The 25,273-nt window shown below is 42.6% G+C and overlaps 1 protein-coding gene across 6 annotated transcripts in view; it reads left to right on the forward strand.

The window, feature by feature from the left end:
- zgc:112980 (uncharacterized protein LOC503706 homolog) overlaps positions 1-25,273 on the forward strand; it is a 67,817-nt gene that overhangs the window by 14,933 nt on the left and 27,611 nt on the right. For all 6 annotated transcript variants that reach the window (XM_052022473.1, XM_052022471.1, XM_052022475.1 and 3 more), the window contains exons 4-7: positions 4,076-4,169; positions 5,657-5,807; positions 13,284-13,455; positions 19,935-20,060. In XM_052022473.1, coding sequence (XP_051878433.1) covers positions 4,076-4,169; positions 5,657-5,807; positions 13,284-13,455; positions 19,935-20,060 — 543 coding nt within the window. The remainder of the gene's footprint in view (positions 1-4,075; positions 4,170-5,656; positions 5,808-13,283; positions 13,456-19,934; positions 20,061-25,273) is intronic.

A 25,273-nucleotide genomic window follows, 5' to 3' on the forward strand; every position in this document is an offset into this window, starting at 1 on the left:
GTCAGAGGTTGGTGCATTTAGTGTACAAGTAGATGCAGAGTGTAGGAAGACTGAAGAAGGATAGGCAGTTGAAAGGGCAAAATAGCAGTCAGTTGGATGGGCTAAAGTGTGTCTACTTTAATGCGAGAAGTATCAGGAACAAGGCTGATGAACTTAGAGCATGGCTAAGTATGTGGAATTTTGAAGTGGTGGCCATTACAGAGACTTGGCTGTCGCAAGGGCAGGAATGGCTCCTGGATATTCCAGGCTTTAGAAGTTTCAAAAGGGACAGGGGCGGAGGTAAAAGAGGTGGGGGAGTGGCTTTGCTGATCAGGGACAGTGTCACAGCTGTAGAAAGGGAGGATGTCCTGGAGGAATCATCCACTGAGTCGGTGTGGGTAGAAGTCAGAAACAGGAAGGGAGTGATCACTCTATTGGGTGTATTCTAAGACCCCCCAGTAGCAGCAGAGATGCTGAGGAGCAGATCAGGAGGCAGATTTTGGAGAGGTGCAAAAATAACAGGGTTGTTGCCATGGGTGATTTCAATTCCCCTAATATTGATTGGCACTGACTTACTGTAAAGGTGATAGATGGGGCAGCGTTTGTTAGGTGTGTCCAGGAAGGATTCCTGACACAGTACCTGGACAGGCCATGTAGAGGAGAGGCCGTACTGCACCTGGTACTAAGCAATGAGCCTGATCAGGCTTCAGATCTCTTGGTTGGAGAGCATTTTGGAGATGGTGACCATAACTCCTTGACCTTTGCCATAGCCTTGGAGAGGGATAGGAGCAGACGATATGGGAAAGTATTTAACTGGGGGAGGTGGAATTATGATGCTGTTAGGCAGGAACTTTGGAGCGTAAATTGGGAACAGATGTTCTTGTGGAAGTGCACAGCGGAAATGTGGAGGTTGTTTAAGGAATACTTGTATGGGGCTCTGGATAGGTTTGTCCCATTGAGGCAGGGTAAGGATGGTAGAGTGAAGGAATAGTGGTTAACACAAGATGTAGAATGTCTTGTCAAGAGGAAGAAAGAAGCTTGCCTGAGGTTTAGAAAGCATGGATCAGACAGGGCTCTGGAGAGTTACAAGTAGCCAGGAGGGAGCTTAAGAATGGACTTAAGAGAGCTAGAAGGGGGCATGAGAAGTCCTTGGCAAGTAGTATCAAGGAAAACCCCAAGGCGTTCTACACATATGTGAAGAATAAGAGATGACTAGAGTAAGGGTAGGACCAATCAGGGATAAAAGAGGAAACGCGTTTGCAGTCGGAAGAGGTAGGGGAGGTCCTTAATGAATACTTTGCTTCAGTATTCACCAGAGAGAGACCTTGACGTTTGTGAGAATGGCGTACGACAAGCTGATTTTCTAGGGCTTGTTGATGTGAGGAAAGATGTGCTGGAACTTCTGAAAAACATTAGGATGCTGGATGGGATATATCCAAGGTTATTACGGGAAGCGATGGAAGAGATTGCTGCACCTTTGGCAATAATCTTTGCGTCCTCACTGGCCACAGGAGTAGTGCTGGATGATTTGAGGGTAGCAAATGTTGTTCCTTTGTTTAAGAAAGGGAGTAGGGATAACCCTGGGAATTACAGACCAGTGAGTCTTACTTCAGTGGTGGGCAAATTACTGGAGAATTTTCTTAGATACAGGATTTCTGGGCATTTAGAGAGGCATAGGCTGATTAGGGACAGTCAGCATGGCTTTGTGAGGGGCAGGTCGTGCCTCACGAGCCTGATTGAGTTCTTTGAGGATGTGACAAAGCACATTGATGAAGGTAGAGCAGTGGATGTGGTGTACATGGATTTTAGTAAGGCATTTGATAAGGTTCCTCATGGAAGGCTTATTCAGAAAGTCAGGAGGTATGGGATCCAGGGAAACTTGGCTGTGTGGATTCAGAATTGGCTCACCCATAGAAGACGGTGGTGGTAGATGGAGCATATTCTGCCTGGAGGTCGGTGACCAGTGGTGTTCTGCAGGGATGTGTTCTGGGACCCCTGCTCTTTGTGATTTTTATAAATGACTTGGATGAGGATGTGGAAGGGTGGGTTAGTAAGTTTGCTGATGATACAAAGGTTGGTGGTGTTGTGGATAGTGTAGAAGGTTGCTGTAGATTACAACAGGATATTGATAGAATGCAGAGCTGGGCTGAGAAGTGGCAGATGGAGTTCAACCTGGATAAGTGTGAAGTGACACATTTCGGGAAATTGAATTTGAAGGCAGAATACAAGGTTAATGGCAGGACTCTTAGCAGTGTGGAGGAACAGAGGGATCTTGGGTTCCACATCCATAGATCCCTCAAGGTTGCCATGCAGGTTGATAGGGTTGTTAAGAAGGCGTGTGGCATGTTGGCCTTCATTAGTCGGGTATAGAGTTCAAGAGCCGTGAAGTGATGTTGCAGCTCTATAGAACTCTGGTTAGACCACACTTGGAGTATTGTTCGGTTCTGGTCGCCTCATTATAGGAAGGATGTGGAAGCTTTAGAGAAGATGCAGAGGAGATTTACCAGGATGTTGCCTGGATTGGAGAGCATGTGTAATGAGGATAGGTTGAGTGAGCTAGGGGCTTATCTCTTTGGAGAGAAGGAGGATGAGGTGACGATAGAGGTGTACAAGATGATGAGAGGCAGAGATCGAGTGGACACTCAGACTCTTTCCCAGGGTGACAATAGCTAACGCAAGGGGACATAATTTTAAGGTGATTGGAGGAAGGTATAAGGGGGATGTCAGGGGTAAGTTTTTTACACGGAGTGGTGGGTGTGTGGAATGCACTGCTGGCAGAGGTTGTGGGGGCAGATACATTAGGGACATTTAAGAGACTCTTAAATAGACACATGAATGATAGAGAAATGGGGGGCTATGTGGGAGGGAAGGGTTAGATAGATCTCAGAGCAGGATAAAATGTCGGCACAACATTGTGGGCCGAAGGGCCTGTACTGTGCTGTAACGTTCTATATTAAAAGGAGTACTTCTGCTAATGTCTTGCTTTATTTAATTTCCTAACTGAAGGATTTCAATAACATAGTCAATAGTCGGGCATGAGGTATTTTCATTGTTATACAGTGAGGAAACAGGCCCTTCAGCCCAACTTGTCCACACTGATTTAAAGTGTCTTCCTCAGCTAGTCCCATTTGCCTGCATTTGGCCCATATCCCTCTAAATCTCTCCTATCTATGTACCTGTCCAAATGTCTTTTAAACATTTGTAATTATACTCACCTCTACCATTTCCTTTGGCAGCTCATTCCATCTCTCCACCACCCTCCGTGTGGAAAAAGTTGTCCCTTGGGTCCCCTTTAAATCTTTCCCCTCTCACCTTAAACCTATACCCTCTGGTTGTAGACTTCCCTACCCTCATAATCAAAGACCCCACCCACCCGGGTCATTCTCTCTTCTCTCCTCTTCCATCAGGTAGAAGATACAGAAGCCTGAGGGCACGTACCATCAGACTTAAGGACAGCTTCTACCCCACTGTGATAAGACTACTGAACAGTTCCCTTTTTCAATGAGATGGACTCTGACCTCGCGATCTACCTTGTTGTGACCTTGCACCTTTTATTGCACTGCACTTTCTCTGTAGCTGTGACACTTTGTACTGTTATTGTTTTTACCTGTACTACATCAATGCACTCTGTACTGACCCAGTATAACTGCACTGTGTAATGAAGTGACCTGTATGATAGGTATGCAAGACGAGTTTTTCCCCTGTACCTCGGTACAAGTGACAATAATATACCCATACCTGGGAAAAAGACCCGTGATAATCCATCTCATCTTTGCCCTTCGTGATTTTGTAAACCCTCAGCCTCCTTCACTCTGGTGTAAACAGTCCCAACCTATCCAATCTCTCCTCATAATTTAAGCTCTGCAGTCCCGGTAACATCCTCGTGAATCTTTTCTGAACCCTCTCTAGCTTAATCACATCCTCCCTATAGTATGGCGACCAGAACTGCACGCAATATTCCAGGTGCAGCCTGGTTAACGTGTTCCAGGTTTAAATGATCACTAAAAATTTTCTACACCCATCCTGCAAGTCTTAATTTTGGGGAATTTTATATGGCTTGTTTTAATTTTAAATTTATTCAAAATGTCTGTTTTAGGCGAACAGAAAATGAGGTATCGGGGCCTGCTGGTAACAATTTAAGTTTCTGTGAACAGTGCTATTGTTACATCTGTGACAAACTTGCTTCTGAGGTGGGTACATTTCTATCAATTGTAGTTATTGTGTTGTTTATTTTTAGCTGTGTAATAAAATGTTAATTTCCCAAGAGTTGAATTTTGGGTAAAAGCAGTCCAGGAATGTCTGTTACATTACAAAATATTATTAGGATTTGATTTTTAACATCAGTAACTGATTATGCTGTACCAATTGGTGCATATCTCATTTTTTTTTCCTCTGAGTGATGTGTGGTGCATGATTGCACTGGCTTCTTGCATTAGTCTTGATTCAAGGAAAACAGCTCTTAAATATTGCAAGATCAAATATCCAAAACTTCATTGTAATCCGAGAAGGGAAGGCAATTAGCCTTTGAATCCTGTGCTAAGAAAAGGAGTGATGAATGAGAGAACACATACACTTCTGTTTATGGGTTTCTGATACTCTGTTCTTGAGGTCTGATTTTAGCAAGCATTAGAAATCTAAAAGCTGTTGAGTAGTCCAAGTATTTATTGAATATAATGTTTGAAATTTTGAAAGGATAACCTTCAACTTGAAGTTGCAATAAGGCCAGCCCAAAGTTATTGTGGGGATATCTGAAATTGGTGGTATGATACAAAGAGTTTTTCTTGAGATCTGGAATGCAATTAGCATTTAGGATAGATTATTCCATTGAACAGAAGAAGGTAATTTATCAGTTTTGTGACTAATTTTAATGAGCATTGACAGCTCTAATTTGCTTAATATTAGAAGTAGCAGCATGTTCTCCCAGAAATTGTAAAGTGCCTGAAAAGCTTCACTAGAGTGGTACTGTGTGAGGGGCCTGCACTATGTGATTTCCCCCAGCAGCGATTTATTTTACTGCACATAAGACCCAGAGCATTGCCCATATTAAAACAAGCCTTGGACTTTTGCAAGAGGAAACTGTACAAAGATATTGTTCTATGGTCTATATTTTATCACTCCTCAGCAAGTTTCTGACATTACAAAGAACAGATATCATGAAGTGAGTTTAGGTGTTGATCATGTTGGGTAAGTGCAATGATTATTTGGGAGAGAAGATTTGGTAAGGGTGATCCTAGGGAGACAATTAGGAGGGAAAGAGGGAGCAATCACTCAGAACGTACAAAGCTGTCTACCCAGACTGAATCATTGCAGCCTGAAAGAGTCTGAGTCACCAAACTGGCCTCAACCCTCAGATTAAGGTCTGCCTAAGTGTATGAGGCTCATGCCATTGCTTTTACATCATAATGTCAAAGAGCAAACATTTGGTATGTATTCCGGCAGTAGCTTTTTGTTTCCTATCTCATTTTTGATGTTCCTCAAAAGTATTTTTAAATTTTTGGATGGTCATTTTTGCAGCTAATTTGTATTTTAAATTAGTAACAATCACTTGTATAAGCATATCTGTTAAGTTGCTGCGCATGACTTGATGGGGTGCACTTAACTTTCATCTTAATATTTTTAAAATGTGTGATTTGAATTTTTTCAATTAACATACTCTTATACCTTTCTTTCCTATTAGTGCCAATACTGGAACCTTCCCTCAGTTTGTCATTGCAATGCTCACAATAAGAGTAAATACTGGAAAGCACATCGAGATGTTGCACTAACAGGTGCACTCTCAATATTCAACTTCAATCTGGTTGACATTGATTCAGAGCTTCGACATGGAGGTAATTATATCCATGATGATACTTTGGAGTTTATTAGCAACTTCAATGTACTAATGTCAGTACTTGGACAAAGAACAAAATTTGCATTTACATTGTATCAAACTCATGATACAACCACTTTGTATTAGCAGAACAAATACAGTATTCTATTCCAGGCATTTATTTGCTCTGATGGACTGAATTAATAATTGCTCTTCATGCAGATCAGTTGAACCTTAATACAGGTTCACTTTTATTGAATCAAATTTATGAAAATTAGAGTCATAATTGGATGAAATGACTTAAATGTAAAAAAAACAGCAGCTTCATGCTCTTCATGTTTCAAGCAGAAACTGAACTGAAAGATGAAATGTTACTTCAAACTGTTTGGCATTTGACATTCAGCACATTACCTGTTTTTTTTATTTAATTTTTTAAAAAAAAGGCCTTGTTTATTTTTTTATATATGACAGAAGAGCTAATTTTTTAATATATATCAGTAACATAGGTGCAGAGTAACATGATATGTCTTCAGGCAGGTACTTAGCAGAGTAAGGGATGTGGCTTATTTCACTGCCAAGTGACCAATTTATTTAGACATTTTTTTAAAAATTGTATTATAAATAGTAGTCATGGCCCAAACACCCAAGGCCTCATCCACTGAGAACCAAGAACCAGAGTGAACTCATCAGGGATTGAGAGTGTGGTAATTGTTCCTGGAAGGAATACTTGAAATAGTTGTGGCTATCCTTGACATCCATACCCTGGACTCAGCCCATAGCAACCTGTCTGCTGAGGCAGCTCAGTCCTCTTCAGGACACTTAAACTTGTGTGGAAACAACAACTTAGTTTAAAAGACAGCAGAATCCACTCCAGGTCTTCTAAGCTTACCTCCCAGTCCAGGTGGATCCCCTTCAGGTCTTCCAAGTCTGTTCACTGGCAGTCACTTACCATCCAGTCCAGGGGAATCCACTCCAGGTCTGACCCTAAACAATAACTTACCTGGTGGTGCCACTTCAAGACCGAAGAGTTGTCGCTGCTGCATACTCGGAAACATGGCAAGAGGGATGGGCTGCAGGCAAGGCTGAAGTAACGTGGATGCAAGACCACCACCAGCCCCCCCCCCCCCCCCCCCCCACCCCAAGCATACTACTAGCTAACGTCCAGTCCATTGAGAACAAAGTTGATAAACTAAGGGCAAGACTGACCTACCAAAGAGAACTGAGGGACTGTTGTGTACTATGTCTCACTGAAATGTGGCTCACACCTGCCTCACCTGACTCTGCTATTCAACCTGAGGGCTTCTCATTTCATTGAATGGACTGTTACAGCATGCTTGGGCAAAGTTAAAGGTGGAGGGGTCTGCTTCTTAATAACTTGTGGTGCTCAGACATGACGGTCCTGGCGAGCTCTTGCTCACCCAGCTTGGAATATCTAACGGTGAAGAGTTGACCATTCTATCTGCCAAGGGAGTTCACTTCAGCTATCCTGATGGCAGTCTACATTCCACCACAGACGGACATGAAGCCTTCACTCAATGAGCTATACTCCGTGGTCAACAACCTTGAGACAGGATACCCTGAGGCCCTCTTCATCATTGCAGGTGACTTCAATCAGGCCAACCTCAAGAGTGTGTTACCAAAATACTATCAGCACATCTCCTGCTCCACCAGGAGCACCAGCACCCTTGACCACTGCTATACAACCATCAAAGATGCCTTCTGAGCCACCCCTCATCCTCACTTTGGGAAATCAGACCACCAGGCTGTGCTCCTTCTCCCTGCATACAAACAGAAAATGAAACGGGAGGATCCGGTACAGAGAGTCGTGCAGTGCTGGTCTGAAGAAGCATGAGCTCCTACATGACTGCTTTGAGACAGTGGACTGGTCCATGTTCAAAGACTCAGCTGCCAGCCTTGATGAGTATGTCACCACCATCACAGACTTTTATCAGCAAGTGTGTTGAGGACTGTACCAAGGAGGACAATACGGGTGTTCCCAAACAGGAAACCATGGATGAACCAGGAGATCCACTCCCTACTGAAGTTGAGGACTGCTGCACAAATCTGGTGATCCTGATCTGTACGAGAAATCGAGATATGACTTTCGGAAAGCTATCAGGGATGCCAAGAGGCAATACTGACTCAAAATAGAGTCCCTGACCAGCCGTCAGCTATGGCAGGGCTTACATGCCGTAACAGGCTACAAGATGAAGACTGGCTGCATAGCAAACAACAGCGCATCCCTTCCTGATGAATTTAACACATTCTATGCATGTTTTGAACAGAAAGGAAGTGGATTGTCACCACCCACCCTGACAGCCTCCAATGCAACTGAACCTGTGATCACCATTGAGGACGTAAGATCAGTCTTCCAGGGTGTGAACATGAGGAAAGCATCTGGCACAGATGGTCTCCCTGGCCATGTGCTCAGATCAGCTGGCAGAAGTATTTGCGGACATATTCAAACCCTCCCTGCTTCAATCTCAGTTCCCTCCTGTTTTAAGAAGACCACTATCATCCCTGTACCCTAGAAAAGCAAGGTAATGTGCCTTAATGACTACCAACCAGTGGCTCTGACATCCACCATCATGAAGTGCTTTGAGAGGTTGGTCATGGCACGCATCAACTCCAGCCTCCCAGACGATCTTGACCCACTGCAATTCACCTTTGCCGAAACAGGTCTACAGTGGATGCCATCTCCCTGGCCCTACACTCAGCTCTGGAGCATCTGGACAGTAAAGATGCCTACGTTAGACCATTGTTTATTGACTACAGCTCTGCCTTCAATACAATAATTCCAAGCAAGCTTGTCACCATACTCAGAGACCTAGGACTCAACACCTCCCTCTGTAACTGGATCCTTGAGTTTCTAACCAACAGACTGTAATCAGTGAGGATAGGCAGCAATACCTCTGGCACGATTATTCTTAACACTGGTGCCCCACAAGGCTGCGTCCTCAGCCCTCTACTCCCTATACATTCATGACTGTGGTCAGATTCTGCTCTAACGCCATCTACAAGCGTGCAGATGATGCCACTGTTATAGGCCATATCTCAAACGGCGATGAGTCGGAGTACAGGAAGGAGATAGGGAGCTTGGTGGAATGGTGTCAAGACAACAACCTTTCCCTCAATGTCAACAAAACGAAAGAGCTGGACGTTGACTTCAGGAAAGGGGACAGTGTACATGCACCTGTCTACATCAATGGTGCTGAGGTTGAGAGCTTCAAGTTCCTAGGAGTGAATATCACCAACAGCCTGTCCTGGTCAAATCACGTAGATGCCATGGCCAAGAAAGCTCACCACCGCCTCTACTTCTGCAGGAGGCTAAAGAAATTTGGTTTGTCCCCTTTGACTCTCTCCAACTTTTATCGACGCACTATAGAAAGCATCCTATCTGGATGCATCACGGCTTAGTATGGCAACTGCTCTGCCCAGGGCTGCAAGAAACTGCAGAGAGTTGTGGACACAGCCCAGCGCATCACAGACACCAGCCTCCCCTCCTTGGACTCTGTCTTTACCTCTCATTGTCTTGGTGAAGCAGCCAGCATAATCAAAGACTCCACCCACCTGGGACATTCTCTCTTCTCTCCTCTTCCATCAGGTAGAAGATACAGGAGCCTGAGGGCATGTACCACCAGACTTAAAGACAGCTTCTACCCCACTGTGATTAGACTATTGAATGGTTCCCTTATACAATGAGATGGACTATGACCTCACAATCTACCTTGTTGTGACCCTGCATCTTATTGCACTGCACTTTCTCTGTAGATGTGACACTCTACTCTGTACTGCAATTGTTTTTACCTGTACTACCTCAATGCAACTGCACTGTGTAATGAATTGACCTGTATGATGCAAGACAAGTATTTTCACTGTACCTCGGTACAAGTGACAATAACCCAATACCAAACCAATACTAGTATCTGTGCCAGTCTTGCTCCCACTACCAGAGATTCTGTAATTCTGACCATCTTCAAGAAAGAGTACAAATCTGTCTGTTTTAACTTCCTTCTGTCTCAGTCCTTGCCTGTGTCGTCCTTAAATGCCTCCTCCTATTAGCCGAAGCTCTAAATCTGTGGATTCTGTCTGTTTCCTACATTATTATTGGTGGGCAAATTCAGTTGCCTACAGAAATTTGTCTCCATCTAGCTCTTGATCCATGACAGAATGCAAGCCATGATACTAACCAACATGTCTACAATCAAATCAGTCCCAGTGAAGAATGGTGCCAAACAAGGTTGCTTCATTGCCCCAACACCTTTCTCACCACTGTTGTGCCTTGTCTCTAGCAAATTTCCCATGGGAATGGAGCTAATCCTCAGATCTAGTGGGAAACTGTTCAACCTATGGTGATTACAGTTCAGAACCATAGTCACCTGAACCTTGGTACTAGAGCTACAGTATGTAAATGATGTTTGTATTTGCATGCACTGTAAGGCAGAGTTCCAAGACACAGCTGCCTTGTTCATTGAAGCATATGAGAGGATTGGCCTTTCACTCAAGATCAGTAAGACTGGAGTCCTCTACCAACCTGCCCCTGTCATACTATACTGCCTTCAGACACTGATAGTTCACAAGACCTGGAAAATGTGGACCCACGTCTCATACCTTGGATGCCAGCTCCTGGTGAAGGCAGGTGTTGATGATGAAATTCACCACTGCCTTCAGTGTGCCAGCATGGACCTTGATTGATTTGAAGTAAAGAGTATTTGATGATCAAGACCTCAGACCTGGCATAAAACTAGTGGTCTGCTGAGCAGCAGTGATCTTGGCCCTCCTGTGTGCTTCTGAGACCTGTACTGCAGCTACAGTGTGCTGGGGATGGAGGGATTGAATGTTTAGGGTGACTGAAAGGGTGTCAATCAAAAGGACTGCTTGTCCTGGATGGTGTTGAACCTCCTGAGTTGTTGGCACTGCACTCCTCATTTCCTCCGTGTGAATGGTGGAAAGGCTCGATATGTCAGGAGGTAGATTGTCCACTGCAGGAAACCCAACCTCCTGACCTACTTTTGTAGCCATGCTATTTATGTGACAGGTCCAGTTGAGTTTCTGGTCATTGACAACCTCCAGGACATTGATGGTGGGAGACTTAGCATTGGTAGAATCATTGAATAGTAAGGTTAGGTGGTTAAACTCTCTTGTTGGGGATGATTATTGCCAGATGCTTTTGTAGCATAAATGTTGCTTGCCACTTATCAGCCAATGCCTGAATGTTGACATGGTCTTGCTATGTTCTGACAAGGGCTGCTTCATTTACTGAGGAGTTGCAAGTGAAATTAAACATTATGCAATCATGCCATCTTCTCACCTTATGTTGGGAGGATTGATGGAGCAGTTGAAGATGGTTGGACCTGGGATATTAGCCCAAGGAGCTTCTGCAGTGATGTCTTGGGGTTGAGGTGACTAGAACAAACATTTTCCTATTCCGAGGAAGGGTCCCTGACCCAAAATGTTAACTGCTTAACTAGACTGAATTGGCTGGTAATTATTTGGATTTGGCCTGCTTGTTGTGAATAGGACATAAATGGGCAGTTTTCCACATTGTTGAATTGATGCCAGTGTTGTAACTGTACTGGAACAGCATGACCAGAGGTGCAGCTATTTCTGGTTCTGGTCTTCAGTACTACACTGGTGTATTATCTAGTGCTCTCAGCATTTTCTTGATATTGTGTGCAGTGAATCAAATTTGCTGGAGACCGTCTTCTCTGGTGGGGATCTTGGGAGGAAGCTGAGATGGGTCTTCTGGCTGAATGTGATTTGTGAATGCTTCAGCTTTATTAGCACTGTCTGTTTAAAAATTGTTGTCTAGACTGTATTGCAGTTCCACTAGTCCAGCACCTCATCACTTTTGGGTATGCCAAGTGCTTCTCCCATGTAGCCCTTTGGCACTCTCGTTGCACCTAGTTTGATGATCTAGCTTGCTAGTAATGGTGGAGTGAAAAATATGTAGAGCTATGAGGTTATAGATTATGATACTGTACATCTCTGCTGCTGATGATGATCCACAACACCTCACGGATGTCCAGTTTTGAACTGCTAAATCTGTTCTGAGTCTATCCATTTAGCTCATTAGTACTGCTAGACATGATGGAGGGTGTCTGCAGTGTGAAGGCTGGACTTTGTGAGGTGGTCACTTCTACCAGTGCTTTGGTAGATAGATACATACATCTGTCACATGTAGGGGAAAAGAGAATGGTCAAAGAATCACTCAACGTCCAGTTCCGTTCCGGTTGTCAAAAGTTCATTGTAACACTGGTGGGGAGATAGCTGCTGAATGTCTCTGGTAAATTCTCCACCAAACAAAGGAAAATTACATACTCTTAGACACTTTTTTTAATGCATCCTGACTAGCCACAGACTTGCCACAGTATTAAATACATATCTAACCAAATTAACAATTAAGCATATGTGGCTACTTGATTAATTAATGGACAGCTTTAAGCTGTTCCATGATGTTTACCAGACACCTTGCCAATGTCCTTGGATTTGTACAATGAATTCTAATACTCAGGATTCCTCTGAGTGGTTACATGGGCATCTGCAGTAACCACAGTTATCCATTCTACCATGTGTTATTATTCTTCATTTTGTAACAATATGTGTTGCTTCTGCCTTGGCCTATTCTAATACACTGAAGGTCAGGCTTCGACCTAGGTTGCTGGAGCTTTGAGCTGCATCACTGTGCTACTCTTCTGTCTGGAATTTTATGTTAGTTGTTTGACACAATTTTATTATGTTACAAAGTCACAATTTTGAATTAAATTACAGATGGTCAAACACAATTTGACTAGTGACAACAGATTTACACTTATGGGTGAGGTTTTGGGTGGGAAGGCTTCAATCAAATTAATATTCACAATGAGGTTAGTTCTGATAATGCAAACTTAAGAACTTCTCCACTTGTTGAAACCATCCAGCCACATGGTAATGTAAAATGCCATGTGTAAACAAAACAATTCTGACATGCACTGGGATTTCCGGTTATAGCAGCTCTTTTGCTTTGTAACCCAACAGTCTGTGTATTGCATTTCCAAAAAATTTGATTATGGAACTCGGATGCTTGGAAGCTATTTATGATTATATTGAAAATATTATAGATTTGTGGATGGTCAGAAACATGGTTAAACTTGGCAAATATATGTCCTCTTTGTCCTCCGTAGCTTGTACATTTACAGAGCCCTTGGTTCTCCCATGATATGCTGGATTTTAAACTTTTGGTCAATTTTTGGACACCTGGGCTGCAAATTGCTCCTGTCCCCATTAATGTTAGTACAGTTCATGCAGATATATTTATGATTGACATGTTTGTACTCTGGAAGTGGGCAACATCCTGAATACACCAGTCTTTGTAGAAAATTGCTTACTCTCTCACTTTCTATAACTTCCAAGAAATAATAGATTGCTGAATTCAATAGTAGCTTCTGTTACTTGGATTTCTGTGTTTTTAAAAAAAAGTTATTATGCCTAATGCATACTTTTAATTGTTTTACAGGTGCTTTATTGCAGAAATTTTGTTTAGAGCTTGCTTTGGAATATAATAAATACTTGATGGGAATAACAACCTCTAGGAGCTCCTTGATACCATGCATTTGTACTTGTCACAATCAATTTAAAGTGTTTTGTGAAATGTGTCAGGTGAACCACGTGGAGATCAGACTCTACAGGTAGGACAATGGCATATCTAAAACTTGGCTATTTTTGGTGTAAATTTGAAGTAGTATATTCAAGTACACTTAAAATAGTTTTGTTAACGTCGTACTGGGTGAATGCTGCACCATTTTGGACATACTGGCTTTTAGGTTGTTGTTGGTACAGAAGTTTTCTGTTAACCACGTCACCAAAATATGCTCTCTTTCCACATTGTTAGAGTCCTAGAGTAATACAGCACAGAAACAGGCCCTTTTGGCCTAACTCATCCATGCCAACCAAGATGCCCATCTAAGCTAGTCCTATTTGGGTCCTGTAGAAGAGATATGGGACATTAGGTCATAGCCCAGTGTAACCAGGCTCCATTGTACTAAATTGCCTCTTTCTGTGCTCTGGTGACTGTCCCCTCGACTAAATGCTCAAATCCCTGGAGAAAGGGTATGAAACCCACAACCAGAGCTGGCCTCTGAGTGAGTTAAAGGGTAAGTCCAGACTGAATGGTCTGTCTGCTATCTCAGCATATTAGAAAGCTAGTTCCATCCAGGCAGACTGTTATTGTTGATTGTGGGCCTTGTACACTGACTGGCCACTTACTTGATTACTGTATCACTCTGCTAGGTATAAAGAGGTATATAGCTCTTCCCACATCATGCATATTATTCCTGTCATTCTTCTTGCATATCCTCCTCCTGTTGCAAGGTTCCACTCTCTCTTTGCCGCCTTACATTTTCAGAAAAGAAGGGGTATACTTCAAAGCCCTGAAAATTAGCAACTGCATGGGGTGGTGAAATTAGACATTTGAAATAAAATCCAGAGGCTACAGACTTTTAAGTATTAATCCCAGACAGGCCATTTTGTGAATATTCATGGCTCACTGTCTCCAGAGCAATACAAAGCAACTCAATTAACCTAGAACACTATCCAAGACAGCATTGCTACTTTTCATGACCTTATGAAAGATTTTAAATTTGTATCAAAATTGAGAAACAGAAGTAGGCAGTTGTATTTGCATACCTACAAGAAAATCCATGATTAAACAGGAAATTGCCATAACTCCTCTTCTAGTTGAGTAAGCGGAAAGGGCAAAGACGCAAACATTTTGGTTTTTAAACCTAATAAGTGGCATGGGCTTGGAGATGGAATCTAAAATGAAGGTTAGTTCTTGCAGTTGGAGTTGTCTAAGGGGAGAAGTAAAATTAATGACGATAAATTAATACATTCGCAAAAGAGATGAAATACATTATTTTTGAGATAAGTGACTGAAGTAAAGGGAATATCCTGAGATGGTTTGCGAATTCACCTGACGTCAAATATAAGAAAGAGACTTGCATTTTATAGTTTTTAGATGTATCAATTCCTTTACTACAACAACTGAAGTATTAGAAGTGTGGGCACTATGTTGTGATGTGGGAATGTATATATTTATGCATAGCAGAGACCCACAAACGGTAAAAGGATCTGTAAAATCAGCTTAATGATATGTACAAATGTTTCTCTATATACTGTCAAGTTGATTGGAGAAGTGAGAACCAGTGCACGTAACAAACTTAGTACCCAGTTCAAAGCAAGGTTATCTTGTTAACCCTTTGGCATAATTCTGCCAAGATGCAGTCCTGAACAGAATGCTTAGACAGCTTAAAAAATGATGGGAAATATCCAAGATCTATCTGAAATTTGTGGCAAATATGTAATCTCGGCTGACATTTAATGCAGTATACACTCATTTTTCAAAAGATGAAAGACCAATACTATTTCCCTGTCTAGGTGGATTTAGATTTCATCCAAAGGAGAGCCAGAAGTTTTTGGGGTTTCTTAATTAAAGTTTATCCAACTATTAATACTATTATTAAGTAGATTTGCAAGAAATTGCTGTCATGCTGTGCTACTTGTTTGAAATTTGTTGTAAGTAAATTATTTATGACTTGGCCAACAAACGTTTAGGATGGTCACTTGTGCTATGAAATGCTTTAGGCTGCTATGTGTGTAAAAGATGGCGTATTAATTAAAGTTGTTGAAATACACCTTACTGATTCGGTTTAAACTGACCTGAGTGTTTCTTCTCATTGTGCACAGTGTGACAATGCAAGTGGGAAACTCTGTTTAGCCTGTGAACAAGGCTATATTGCTAGCTATTTTGAATGTACATGGTAACTATGGAAGTTGTTATGTATGTAGCTGTAAAGTGAACAGTTGCAACAGTATTTGGTAAGAGACAGTAATAATGCATAAAGTAAGTGCTTTTTTGCATGTTAGTTAACTCTAAGGTTAAATGGTGGCTTGTGTTTTATTTAGATTTTCAAACTTAGGTTTTATGATGCTTGCTAGTTTGAAGTGGACCTTTTTTAAACTGGACTGCTTTGTCAATATAATGCTTCTCTCTTTACCCTCCAACCTTTGGCATTTTCTCTTTGTACAATTCTGGTGCTAACAGTGTATCCAAGAACATATATCACACTATGTACTGATATGGTCCTGCTCGTGCAGCAGAGAAACAGGCCCTTTGGCCCAACTGGTCCTTGCCGACCAAGACGCCCAAAGAGTTGGCCCTCAAGTTCCAATTAAATCTTGCCCCCTTGCCTTAAAACAATACCCTCTTTTCTTGATTTCCCCAACTCTGGAGTGCATTCACCCTATCTGTGCCCTCATGATCTTGCATGCCTCTATAAGATCACCTCTCTGTCTACTATGCTCCAAGGAATGACATCCTAGCCTGTCCAACCTCTCCATAACTTAGTCCCTTAAGTCCTGGCAACATTCTTGTAAATCTTTACTGCACTCATTCCAGTTTAATAACCTTTCCTATTAGCAGGGTGACCAAAACTGAACACATTACTCCAAAATGAGGCCTCACCAGTGTGTACAACTGCAACATGATAACCCAACTTTTGTACTCTATGCCCTGATTGATGAAAGCCAGCGTGCTTAAAAACCAACTTCACTGCCCTGTCTACCTGTAACTCCACTTTCAGGGAACCATGTACCTGAACTCCAAGGGCCCTCTGTTGTACAACACTCACCAGAGCCCTACCATTTACTGTGGAAATCCTACTTTGATTTGACTTTTCAAAATGCAACACCTCGTACTCGTCTGAATTAAACTCCATTTGCCATTCCTCTGCCCCACCTACCCAGCTGATCAAGGTCCCCCTGTAATTTTGAATAACCACCTTCACTGTCAACTATACTACCTATTTTAGTGTCATCTGCAAACTTACTAACCGTGCCTTGTACATTCTCTTACTAATCATTGGTATGGATGGCAAATAATAATGGGCCCAGCACTGACCCCTGAGGCACACCACTAGTCATGGGCCTTCAGTCTGAGAAACCTTCCACCATCACTCTTTGCTTCCTATAATCAAACCAATTGTGTATCCAATTAGCCAGCTCTCCTTGGGTTCCATGAAATCTAACCTTCCAGAACAGCCTAACATGTGGAACCTTATCAAAGGCTTTACTTGAAGTTGTTATAGACCATGTCTACTGCCCTGCCCACATTGACCTTCTTGGTCACTTCATCAAATTTTCAATCAAGTTTGTAAGACATGATTTCCCAGCACAAAGCTTCACTGACTACCCCTAATCAACCCCTGAATTTCCAGATGCATGTATATCTTATCCCTCCCAATCCTCTCCAGTATCTTACCTACCACAGATATTAGGCTTACTGGTCTATAGTTCCCAGGTTTTTCTTTGCAGCCCTTCAATAAAGGCACAACATTCACTATCCTTCATTCTTCTTGCACCTCACCTATGGCTAACTATGATGGAAATATCTCGGCGAGGGCTCCTGCAATTTCTTCTCTAGCCTCTCACTTTGTTCTTGGATATACCTGGTCAGGCTCCGGAGATTTGTCTACCTTCATTCATTTTAAGATACTCTGCACCACCTCTACTGTAATGTGGACTTTCCCCAATACATACCAATTAACTTCCCCTAACTCCAAAGTCTTCATGTCTTTCTCCACAATAAAAAGAGGAGAAATATTCATTGATGACCTTGCCCATCTCCTGCAGCTCCACACATAGTTGTCCATAGGGTCTTTGAGGGGGCCTATTCTCTCTCTAGTTACTCTTTTTCCCTTTTAATATGCTTAAAATCTCTTTGGATTCGCCTTTGATCTTCTCTGCCAAAGCTGTCTCATACCCCCTTTTTGCCCTACTGATTTCCTCCTTGAGTACACTCCTGCATCCCCTACACTCCTCCAGGGATTCACCTGATCCCAGCTGCCTGTACCTGACCCATGCCACCTCCTTTTACTTGGCCAGGGCCTCAATATCTCTTGTCATCCAGGGTTTCTTAATCCTGCTAGCCTTGCCCTTCACTCTAACAGGAACACGTAGACCTTAAGGTCTTGCCGGATATCCCTTTTGTTCACAAACAACCTATCCCAGTCAACTTTGCAAGCTCCTGTGTAATAATACTGTCAAAATTTTGGCTTGCCCCAATTTAGAACTTAAATTCGTGGACCAGTTCTGTCCCTTTCTGTAACTATTTTAAAACTGGTCACTGGTCCCAAAGTCCTCTCCTGCTGTCATCTCAATCACTTGCCCTGCCCTGTTACCCAAGAGTAGTCGAGCTTTGCCCTCTCCCTATTAGGGCCGTCTGTATATAGCCTGAACTTTCCTGAAGTGTGAAACTGAAGTGAAACTTTCCTGAATGCACTTAACAAATTCAACCCCATCTGAGCCCTTAACACAATGGCAGTCTCAGTCTATGTTAGGTTTATCATAGTAGGGAAGTTTAACTTATCCATCATTCTTGCAACTCTTCACAACCCCCCCCCCCCCCGCCGAATATTTTGTTCCTCAAATTCCTCTTGACTATTTGGGGGGGGGGGGGGGGGGCGCTATAGTACAACCCCAACAAGGTGATCATCCCCTTATTTATCAGCTCTACTCATAAAGCCTCCACACATGGATGTCCAAATGATATCAACATTCCCTGTACGTTTAATTTCACATTTCATTTAAGAAATTTTACATGTGTATATATTTAGATATGAACAGTATGTATAGCATGTTGACTTGTGTAGTTCCTGGTATTTTGTAAAGATATTAGTTCATATTGCTTGGAGTAGTTGAACAGAAAATGAAATGCAAGATGTGAAGTTCAAAGTGCCAACGAGATGGTATGAAGATAGGTTGCTTTGACTAGTTTTGGAAGCTCCTAATAAACTAAAGACTGAAAATATTTTATTTAGTGTTGCTTTTAGCAGGATCTCAATTATTGCCTAGATTAGAAATTTCTATAGGTAGTTGTGATTCATTTGGCTACAGAAGACTGTGATCCCTACAGGAAACTCCAAGGTTTGATCACAACTATTGCTAATCCAATTAATGACAAGTGTGTTGCAGTGTGCCCAATAGCTGCAAGCAAGAGAGAATTGTTACCTGACCTTGATTGCTATACACTGACCTCTGGTGGTAGTAGCTGTGCATAATTCTTGAGCAAGTTGTCTGCTGATGCTCTAAGAAATTACAAAGTTATACAGCCAAGGTGTTGCAGGTTGTCTTAAGACCATGGAATTATGCTTCAGCATAAGGTACCTTTTTAGAAGTGGAGAGATCTGATTTTTTTTTTTCCCTTGGGGAAAAGTCTCTCATGATAATGCAAGTCCTATAATGTTTCAATTGTCCAAGCACATCCAGAGCACCAATTTATATTCTAGTAGTCTAAACAACATACTTCCAGTGCTACATATATTCTGGTAAATTTGGCCTGCTTAATCCAATTGACAATATGTAGCTTTGAAAGTTTAGCTTGCTAGAATATAAATTGGTGCTCTGGATGCACTTGGACAATTGAAATGTATTATTGGACATATTTGAGCAAAGGATAACATGTATTAAAGTGCAAATCTGTTATCTGCAGTATCAATAGTTAGTTAAATTCAGTGAGAAATATTTTTAACTGATCTCGTGCAGTAAAGAAGTCAGAATTGTGATGCAGAAGTAATATTTATCTCTGCCTGTAAAGGCAAACACGTGGTTCACTTAAAACGGCTACTCCCTGGAATGAAAATGCAGGGTTGAAGTTTTGGTTCTATTACATTGTTCTCTATAAATTTAGGTTTTCAACCCCATAACATGTTGGAAAGTTGCTATAAGTGCAGTTAGAGCTCAATGCATACAGAGAATTGGTAAATTCCATTTCTACAATTTGGATCTGATGATTCCTTCAGACAGATTCTGTTCTAAAACATAATTTCAATATTTCTACTTATGGATTTTGCCAGCCTATTGCTGTATCTTCCCAGATTCTGTGTTGGATATGTTTTTACTCAATTTTTTCTTTCATTTTTAAACTGTAGTAAATTTCTTGTAGCAATGCTTTATTTTCTCAAATGGACAATGATTGAATTACCTCAAGTTCCTCCTTCTCTACTATATTAATGTTTATCAGGTATCTAGTACATTGCATAACTTTGTTACAAAATGTTGCTTTATGAACAATGTGACTGCTTTTTCTAATGTTACTCCTCTCTTCCCTTAGTTACACGCCAGTGTTTAATATGGTGAACAACTTCCTGCATCAGGCAGAGAAGGAGAAGCCAAAAGCAGCTGCCATCATGATGACTGGAGTGGCAAAAGAAATTCTTCTTCATAAACAACATCCACAGTTGGGTTTTTTGTTTTCTTGTGAACTTTTAAGAATATGAACTTGCTCTCTCCTTGTAAAATGCATTTACTAAGATTTGCAGACCAGGAAGTTCTGGTCTTGATTCTAGGTCTGCACCAAGTTATTAGGTCTTCACACCCTCCACAGTTGCCCTCTGTTCCTCTGATTCAAGTGGGGGTAGGGAGAGAAAGACCAGGCTATCTGCAATTGTTTGCAGTGCTGTGCAATAACTACAGTGGTGTGTATGTGTGAGCATCTGAAGAAGTCTGGATTGGGTTGACGGTGATATTCTTTGTAGCTGAATGTCCAGCCATTTAGCTTTGTGAAGAATGCAAACTTGAATGAGCTATTGAAGGGTTTTCTGAAACTCGACCCAAGGCTGAATTTGGTGTTCAGGAAGGGGAGTGTTTGCTTGTTTAAAGATTTCTGTTTTGAATTATCTCTGCTCTTTAATAGCCCCATAACTGAGGTGACTGCTGGAATTTTTTTTTTGTTTGGTTGATCAGAAACCCTGTCCCCCAGATCCTTCCATCAGCAATCCAAGAATGTAACTTAAGAACACAAGAAAGAGAAGCAGGAGTAGGAGATTCAACAGATCATGGCTGATCTTTTACCTTGGCATCTCTCCTACACTATCCCCATATCCCTTGACTTCCTTCATGACTAAAAGTCTGTTGATCTGTTTGAGTATACTTGTTGACTTTGGTTGAAAACTCGATTCAAATTTCCCTAAGCTTTGCCACAACCTGGATGAAGAAATTTCTTCCCATCAGTGTCTGGAATGGCCAACTCTTTATTCTGAGACTGACCCCTAAATTTAGACACTCCAGTCAGGTTAACCAGCAACTCTGCTGCAACACTGTCAGGCCCTTTCTTAAAGTTGCATGTTTCAATGAGATTACCTCTCATTCTTCTAAACTCGAGCATAGAGCTCGTCTGCTTAATCTCTATATAACAAACCTGCCAACCCAGAAATCAGTCTTTTGATCTTTTACTGCACCTGATCTATCCCAAGTCTATCCTCATCTAACGCTCAGTGTGCTTTCTGAATTATCCTCCTTTTATTAATGCTCAATGAACTGTGCTGTCATTGTTCATGTCATATTGTTGTCTTCCTTATGTTCATCTGAAAGTACGAGATGAGTAGATTTGTTACATCATTAGCCTCATGAAATCTAAACTTTTAGTGAATTTAGGAACAAAAATTGTAACAAAAAAAAGTGATTTAAAGTTTAGAACCATAGAACAGTACAGTACAGCACAATACAGGCCTTTCGGCCCACCATGTTGTGCTGACCTTTAAACCACGCCTAAGACTATCTAACCCCTTCCTCCCACATATCCCTCTATTTTAAATTCGTCCATATGCTTATCTAACAATCTCTTGAACTTGACCAATGTATCAGCCTCCACCACCACCCCAGGCAGCGCATTCCATGCACCAACCACTCTCTGGGTGAAAAACCTCCCTCTGATATCTCCCTTGAACTTCCCACCCATTACCTTAAAGCCATGCCCTCTTGTATTGAGCATTGGTGCCCTGGAAAAGAGGTGCTGGCTGTCCACTATCTATTCCTCTTAATATTTTGTATACGTCTATCTTGTCTCCCTTCATCCTCCTCCTCTCAATGAGTAAAGCCCTAGCTCCCTTAGTATCTCCTTATAATCCATACCCTCCAAACCAGGCAGCATCCTGGTAAATCTCCTCTGCACCCTTTCCAACGCTTCCACATCCTTCCTATAATGAGGCGACCAGAATTGGACACAGTACTCTAAGTGTGGTCTAACCAGAGTTTTGTAGAGCTGCATCATTACCTCGCGACTCTTAAACTCTATCCCACAACTTAAGAAAGCTTATGGGATGTTAGCTTTTATAACTACCCGATCCACCTGTGAGGCAACTTTCAGTGATCTGTGGATATGAACCCCCAGATCCCTCTGCTTCTCCACACTCCCCAGAATCCTGCCATTAACCTTGTACTCCGCTTTGGAGTTTGTCCTTCCAAAGTGTACCACCTCACACTTCTCTGGATTGAACTCCATCTGCCACTTGTCAGCCCAGCTCTGCATCCTATCAATATCCCTCTGCGAGCTTCTACAGCCCTCCACACTATCCACAACACCACTGACCTTTGTATCACCTGCAAACTTGCTAACCCAGCCTTCCAACCCCTCATCTAAGTCGTTAATAAATATCACAAAAAGTAGAGGTCCCAGAACCGATCCCTGCGGGACACCACTAGTCACAGCCCTCCAATCTGAATGCACTCCCTCCACTACAACCATCTGCTTTCTACAGGCACGCCAATTTTGAATCCACACGGCCAAGCTTCCCTGGATCCCTTGGCCTCTGACCTTCTGAAGAAGCCTACCGTGTGGAACCTTGTCAAACGCCTTACTAAAATCCATGTAGACCACATCTACTGCACTACCCTCATCAATCTTCCTGGTCACCTCCTCAAAGAACCCTATCAGGCTTGTGAGGCAAGATCTTCCCTTCACAAAGCCATGCTGGCTGTCCCTAATCAGTCCATGATTCTCTAAATGCTCATAGATCCTATCTCTTGGAATCCTCTCTAACAGCTTGCCCACCACAGACGTAAGGCTCACTGGTCTGTAATTCCCTGGACTATCCCTACTACCTTTTTTGAATTAGGGGTCAACATTGGCCACCCTCCAATCCTCTGGTACCATTCCCGTGGACAACGAGGACTCAAAGATCCTAGCCAACAGTTCAGTAAGCTCCTCCCTCGCCTCGCAAAACAGCCTGGGGAATATTCCGTCAGGCTCCAGGGACTTAACTGTCCTAATATTTTCTAACGGCTCCAACACATCCTCTCTTGATATCTACATGCTCTGGAACATTAACCTTATCAACACTGTCCTCAGCGTCATCAAGACCCCTCTCCTTGGTGAATACTGAAGAGAAGTATTCGTTGAGAACCTCGCCCACTTCCACAGCTTCCAGGCACATCTTCCCACCTTTGTCTTTAATCAGACCTACCTTTACTCTCGTCGTCCTTCTGCTCTTCATGTACGAGGAAAAAAGCTTTGGGATTCTCCTTAACCCTACTCGCCAAAGCCTTTTCATGTCCCCTTCTTGCTCTCCTCAGCCCCTTCTTAAATTCCTTCCTTGCTACTCTATATTCCTCACGAGCCCTATCTGATCCTTACTGCTTACACCTTATGTATGCTGCTGCCCTCTTCCTAACTGGTTGTTCCTCCTCTCTTGTCACCCATGGTTCCTTCACCCTGCCATTCTTTCTCTGCGTCACCAGGACAAATTTATCCCTAACATCCTGCAAGAGATCCCTGAACATCGACCACATCTCTGTAGTACATTTCCCCTCAAAAATGTCATCCCAATTTACACTCTCAAGTTCTAGCCTTATAGCCTCATAATTTGCCTTTCTCCGATTAAATATCTTCCCGTCCTCTTTGCTCCTGTCCCTGTCCATGACAATGCTAAAGGTTATGGAGCAGTGGTCGCTGTCCCCCAAATGCTCACCCACCGAGAGATCTGTCACCTGACGCAGTTCATTACCTAATATTAGATCTAATATGGTATTCCCTCTAGTCGGTTTGTCAACATACTGTGACAGGAATCTGTCCTAGACACACTTAACAAACTCTGCCCCGTCTAAACCTTTGGCACTAAGCAGGTGCCAATCAATATTTGGGAAGCTGAAGTCTCCCATGATAACAACCCTGTTATTTTTGCATCTTTCCGAAATCTGCCTCCCAATCTGCTCCCCAGTATCCCTGCTGCTACTGGGGGGCCTATAGAATACTCCCAGTAGAGTAACTGCTCCTTTCTTGTTCCTAACTTCCACCCAAACTGACTCTAGAGAGGATCCTTTTACATTATCCACCCTTTCTGCAGCTGTAATAGTATCCCTGACCAGTATCACCACCCCTCCTCCTTTTCTCCCCCCTCAATCCCTTTTAAAACACTGAAAACCAGGAATATTCAATATCCGTTCCTGCCCTGGTGACAGCCACGTCTCTGCAAGAGCCACAATATCATAGTCCCATGTACTTTTCCAAGCTCTCAGTTCATTACCCTTATTCCTGATGATACTTGTATTTAAGTAAATGCACTTTAGCCCATCCACCTTTCTACTTTTATACCCTGTACTCTGCTTCTCCTTCCTCAAAGCCTCTCTGCCTGTTAGATCTGACTTTTCCCCATCCACTTCCTCTGACCTACCCTTCTGGTTCCCATCCCCCTCGCAAACTAGTTTAAAGCCTCCTGAACCACCCTAGCAAACCTGCCTGCAAGGATATTAACTCCCCTTGGGTTTAGGTGTAACCCCTCCTCTCTGTACAGGTCCCACCTTCCCCAGAAAAGATCCCAATGATCCAAAAATCTAAAACCTTCCCTCCTACACCAACTTCTCAGCCACGCATTCATTTGCCATCTCCTCCTATTCCTACCTCTACTATCGCATGGCACTGGCAACAATCCCGAGATTGCTACCCTTGAGGTCCTGTTCTTCAGCCTCTGCCTAGCTCCCTAAACTCGGAACCACAACTTCTGGCTGTTCTCCCTCCCGCTCAAGAATCCTGTGGACCCGATGAGAGACATCCCGGACCCTGGCACCTGGGAGGCAACATACTATCTGGGATTCTTGCTCACTTCCACAGAACCTCCTATCTGTTTCTATGACTATTGAGTCCCTTATCACTACTACCTTCCTCTTCTCCCTTCCCTTCTGAGCAGTAAGACTGGTCCCAGTGCCAGAGACCTGGCTACTGCTGCTTGATCCCTGCAGGTCATCCCCCTCAACAGCTTCCAAAGCGGAAAACCTTTTATTGAGGGGAACAGCCTCTGGGGTCCTCTGCACTATCTGCCTGTTTGTTTTCTTTTTCCTTTTCTCTCCCCTGACAGTCACTCTCCTATCTACTTCCTGATCCCCAGAAGTACCTGCTTTAAGGGGGGGGGGGTGACTGTCTCCCAATGCACAGTATCTACATAACTCATGTTTATTTATTCCTCCCATTTCTTGAGTTCTCTTTGGAGCCAATGAGGAAATGATTTCATTCTAGATCTTTGGTAATTTGTATCAGGTTACCAGGAGCTACAAGGGACTAGTAAAAGTGACATGCCTTTTAGTATTCATTTGTTCCTTCATTTGTCTTCTACCCTATAGCCATTCCATAGGGCTGAAAACAGAGGCGTGTTTTTTTTTTACAAACTTTTGTCTCTTGAG

Source organism: Pristis pectinata, chromosome 8 (assembly GCF_009764475.1).
Source record: "Pristis pectinata isolate sPriPec2 chromosome 8, sPriPec2.1.pri, whole genome shotgun sequence".
NCBI classification, from domain to species: domain Eukaryota; kingdom Metazoa; phylum Chordata; class Chondrichthyes; order Rhinopristiformes; family Pristidae; genus Pristis; species Pristis pectinata.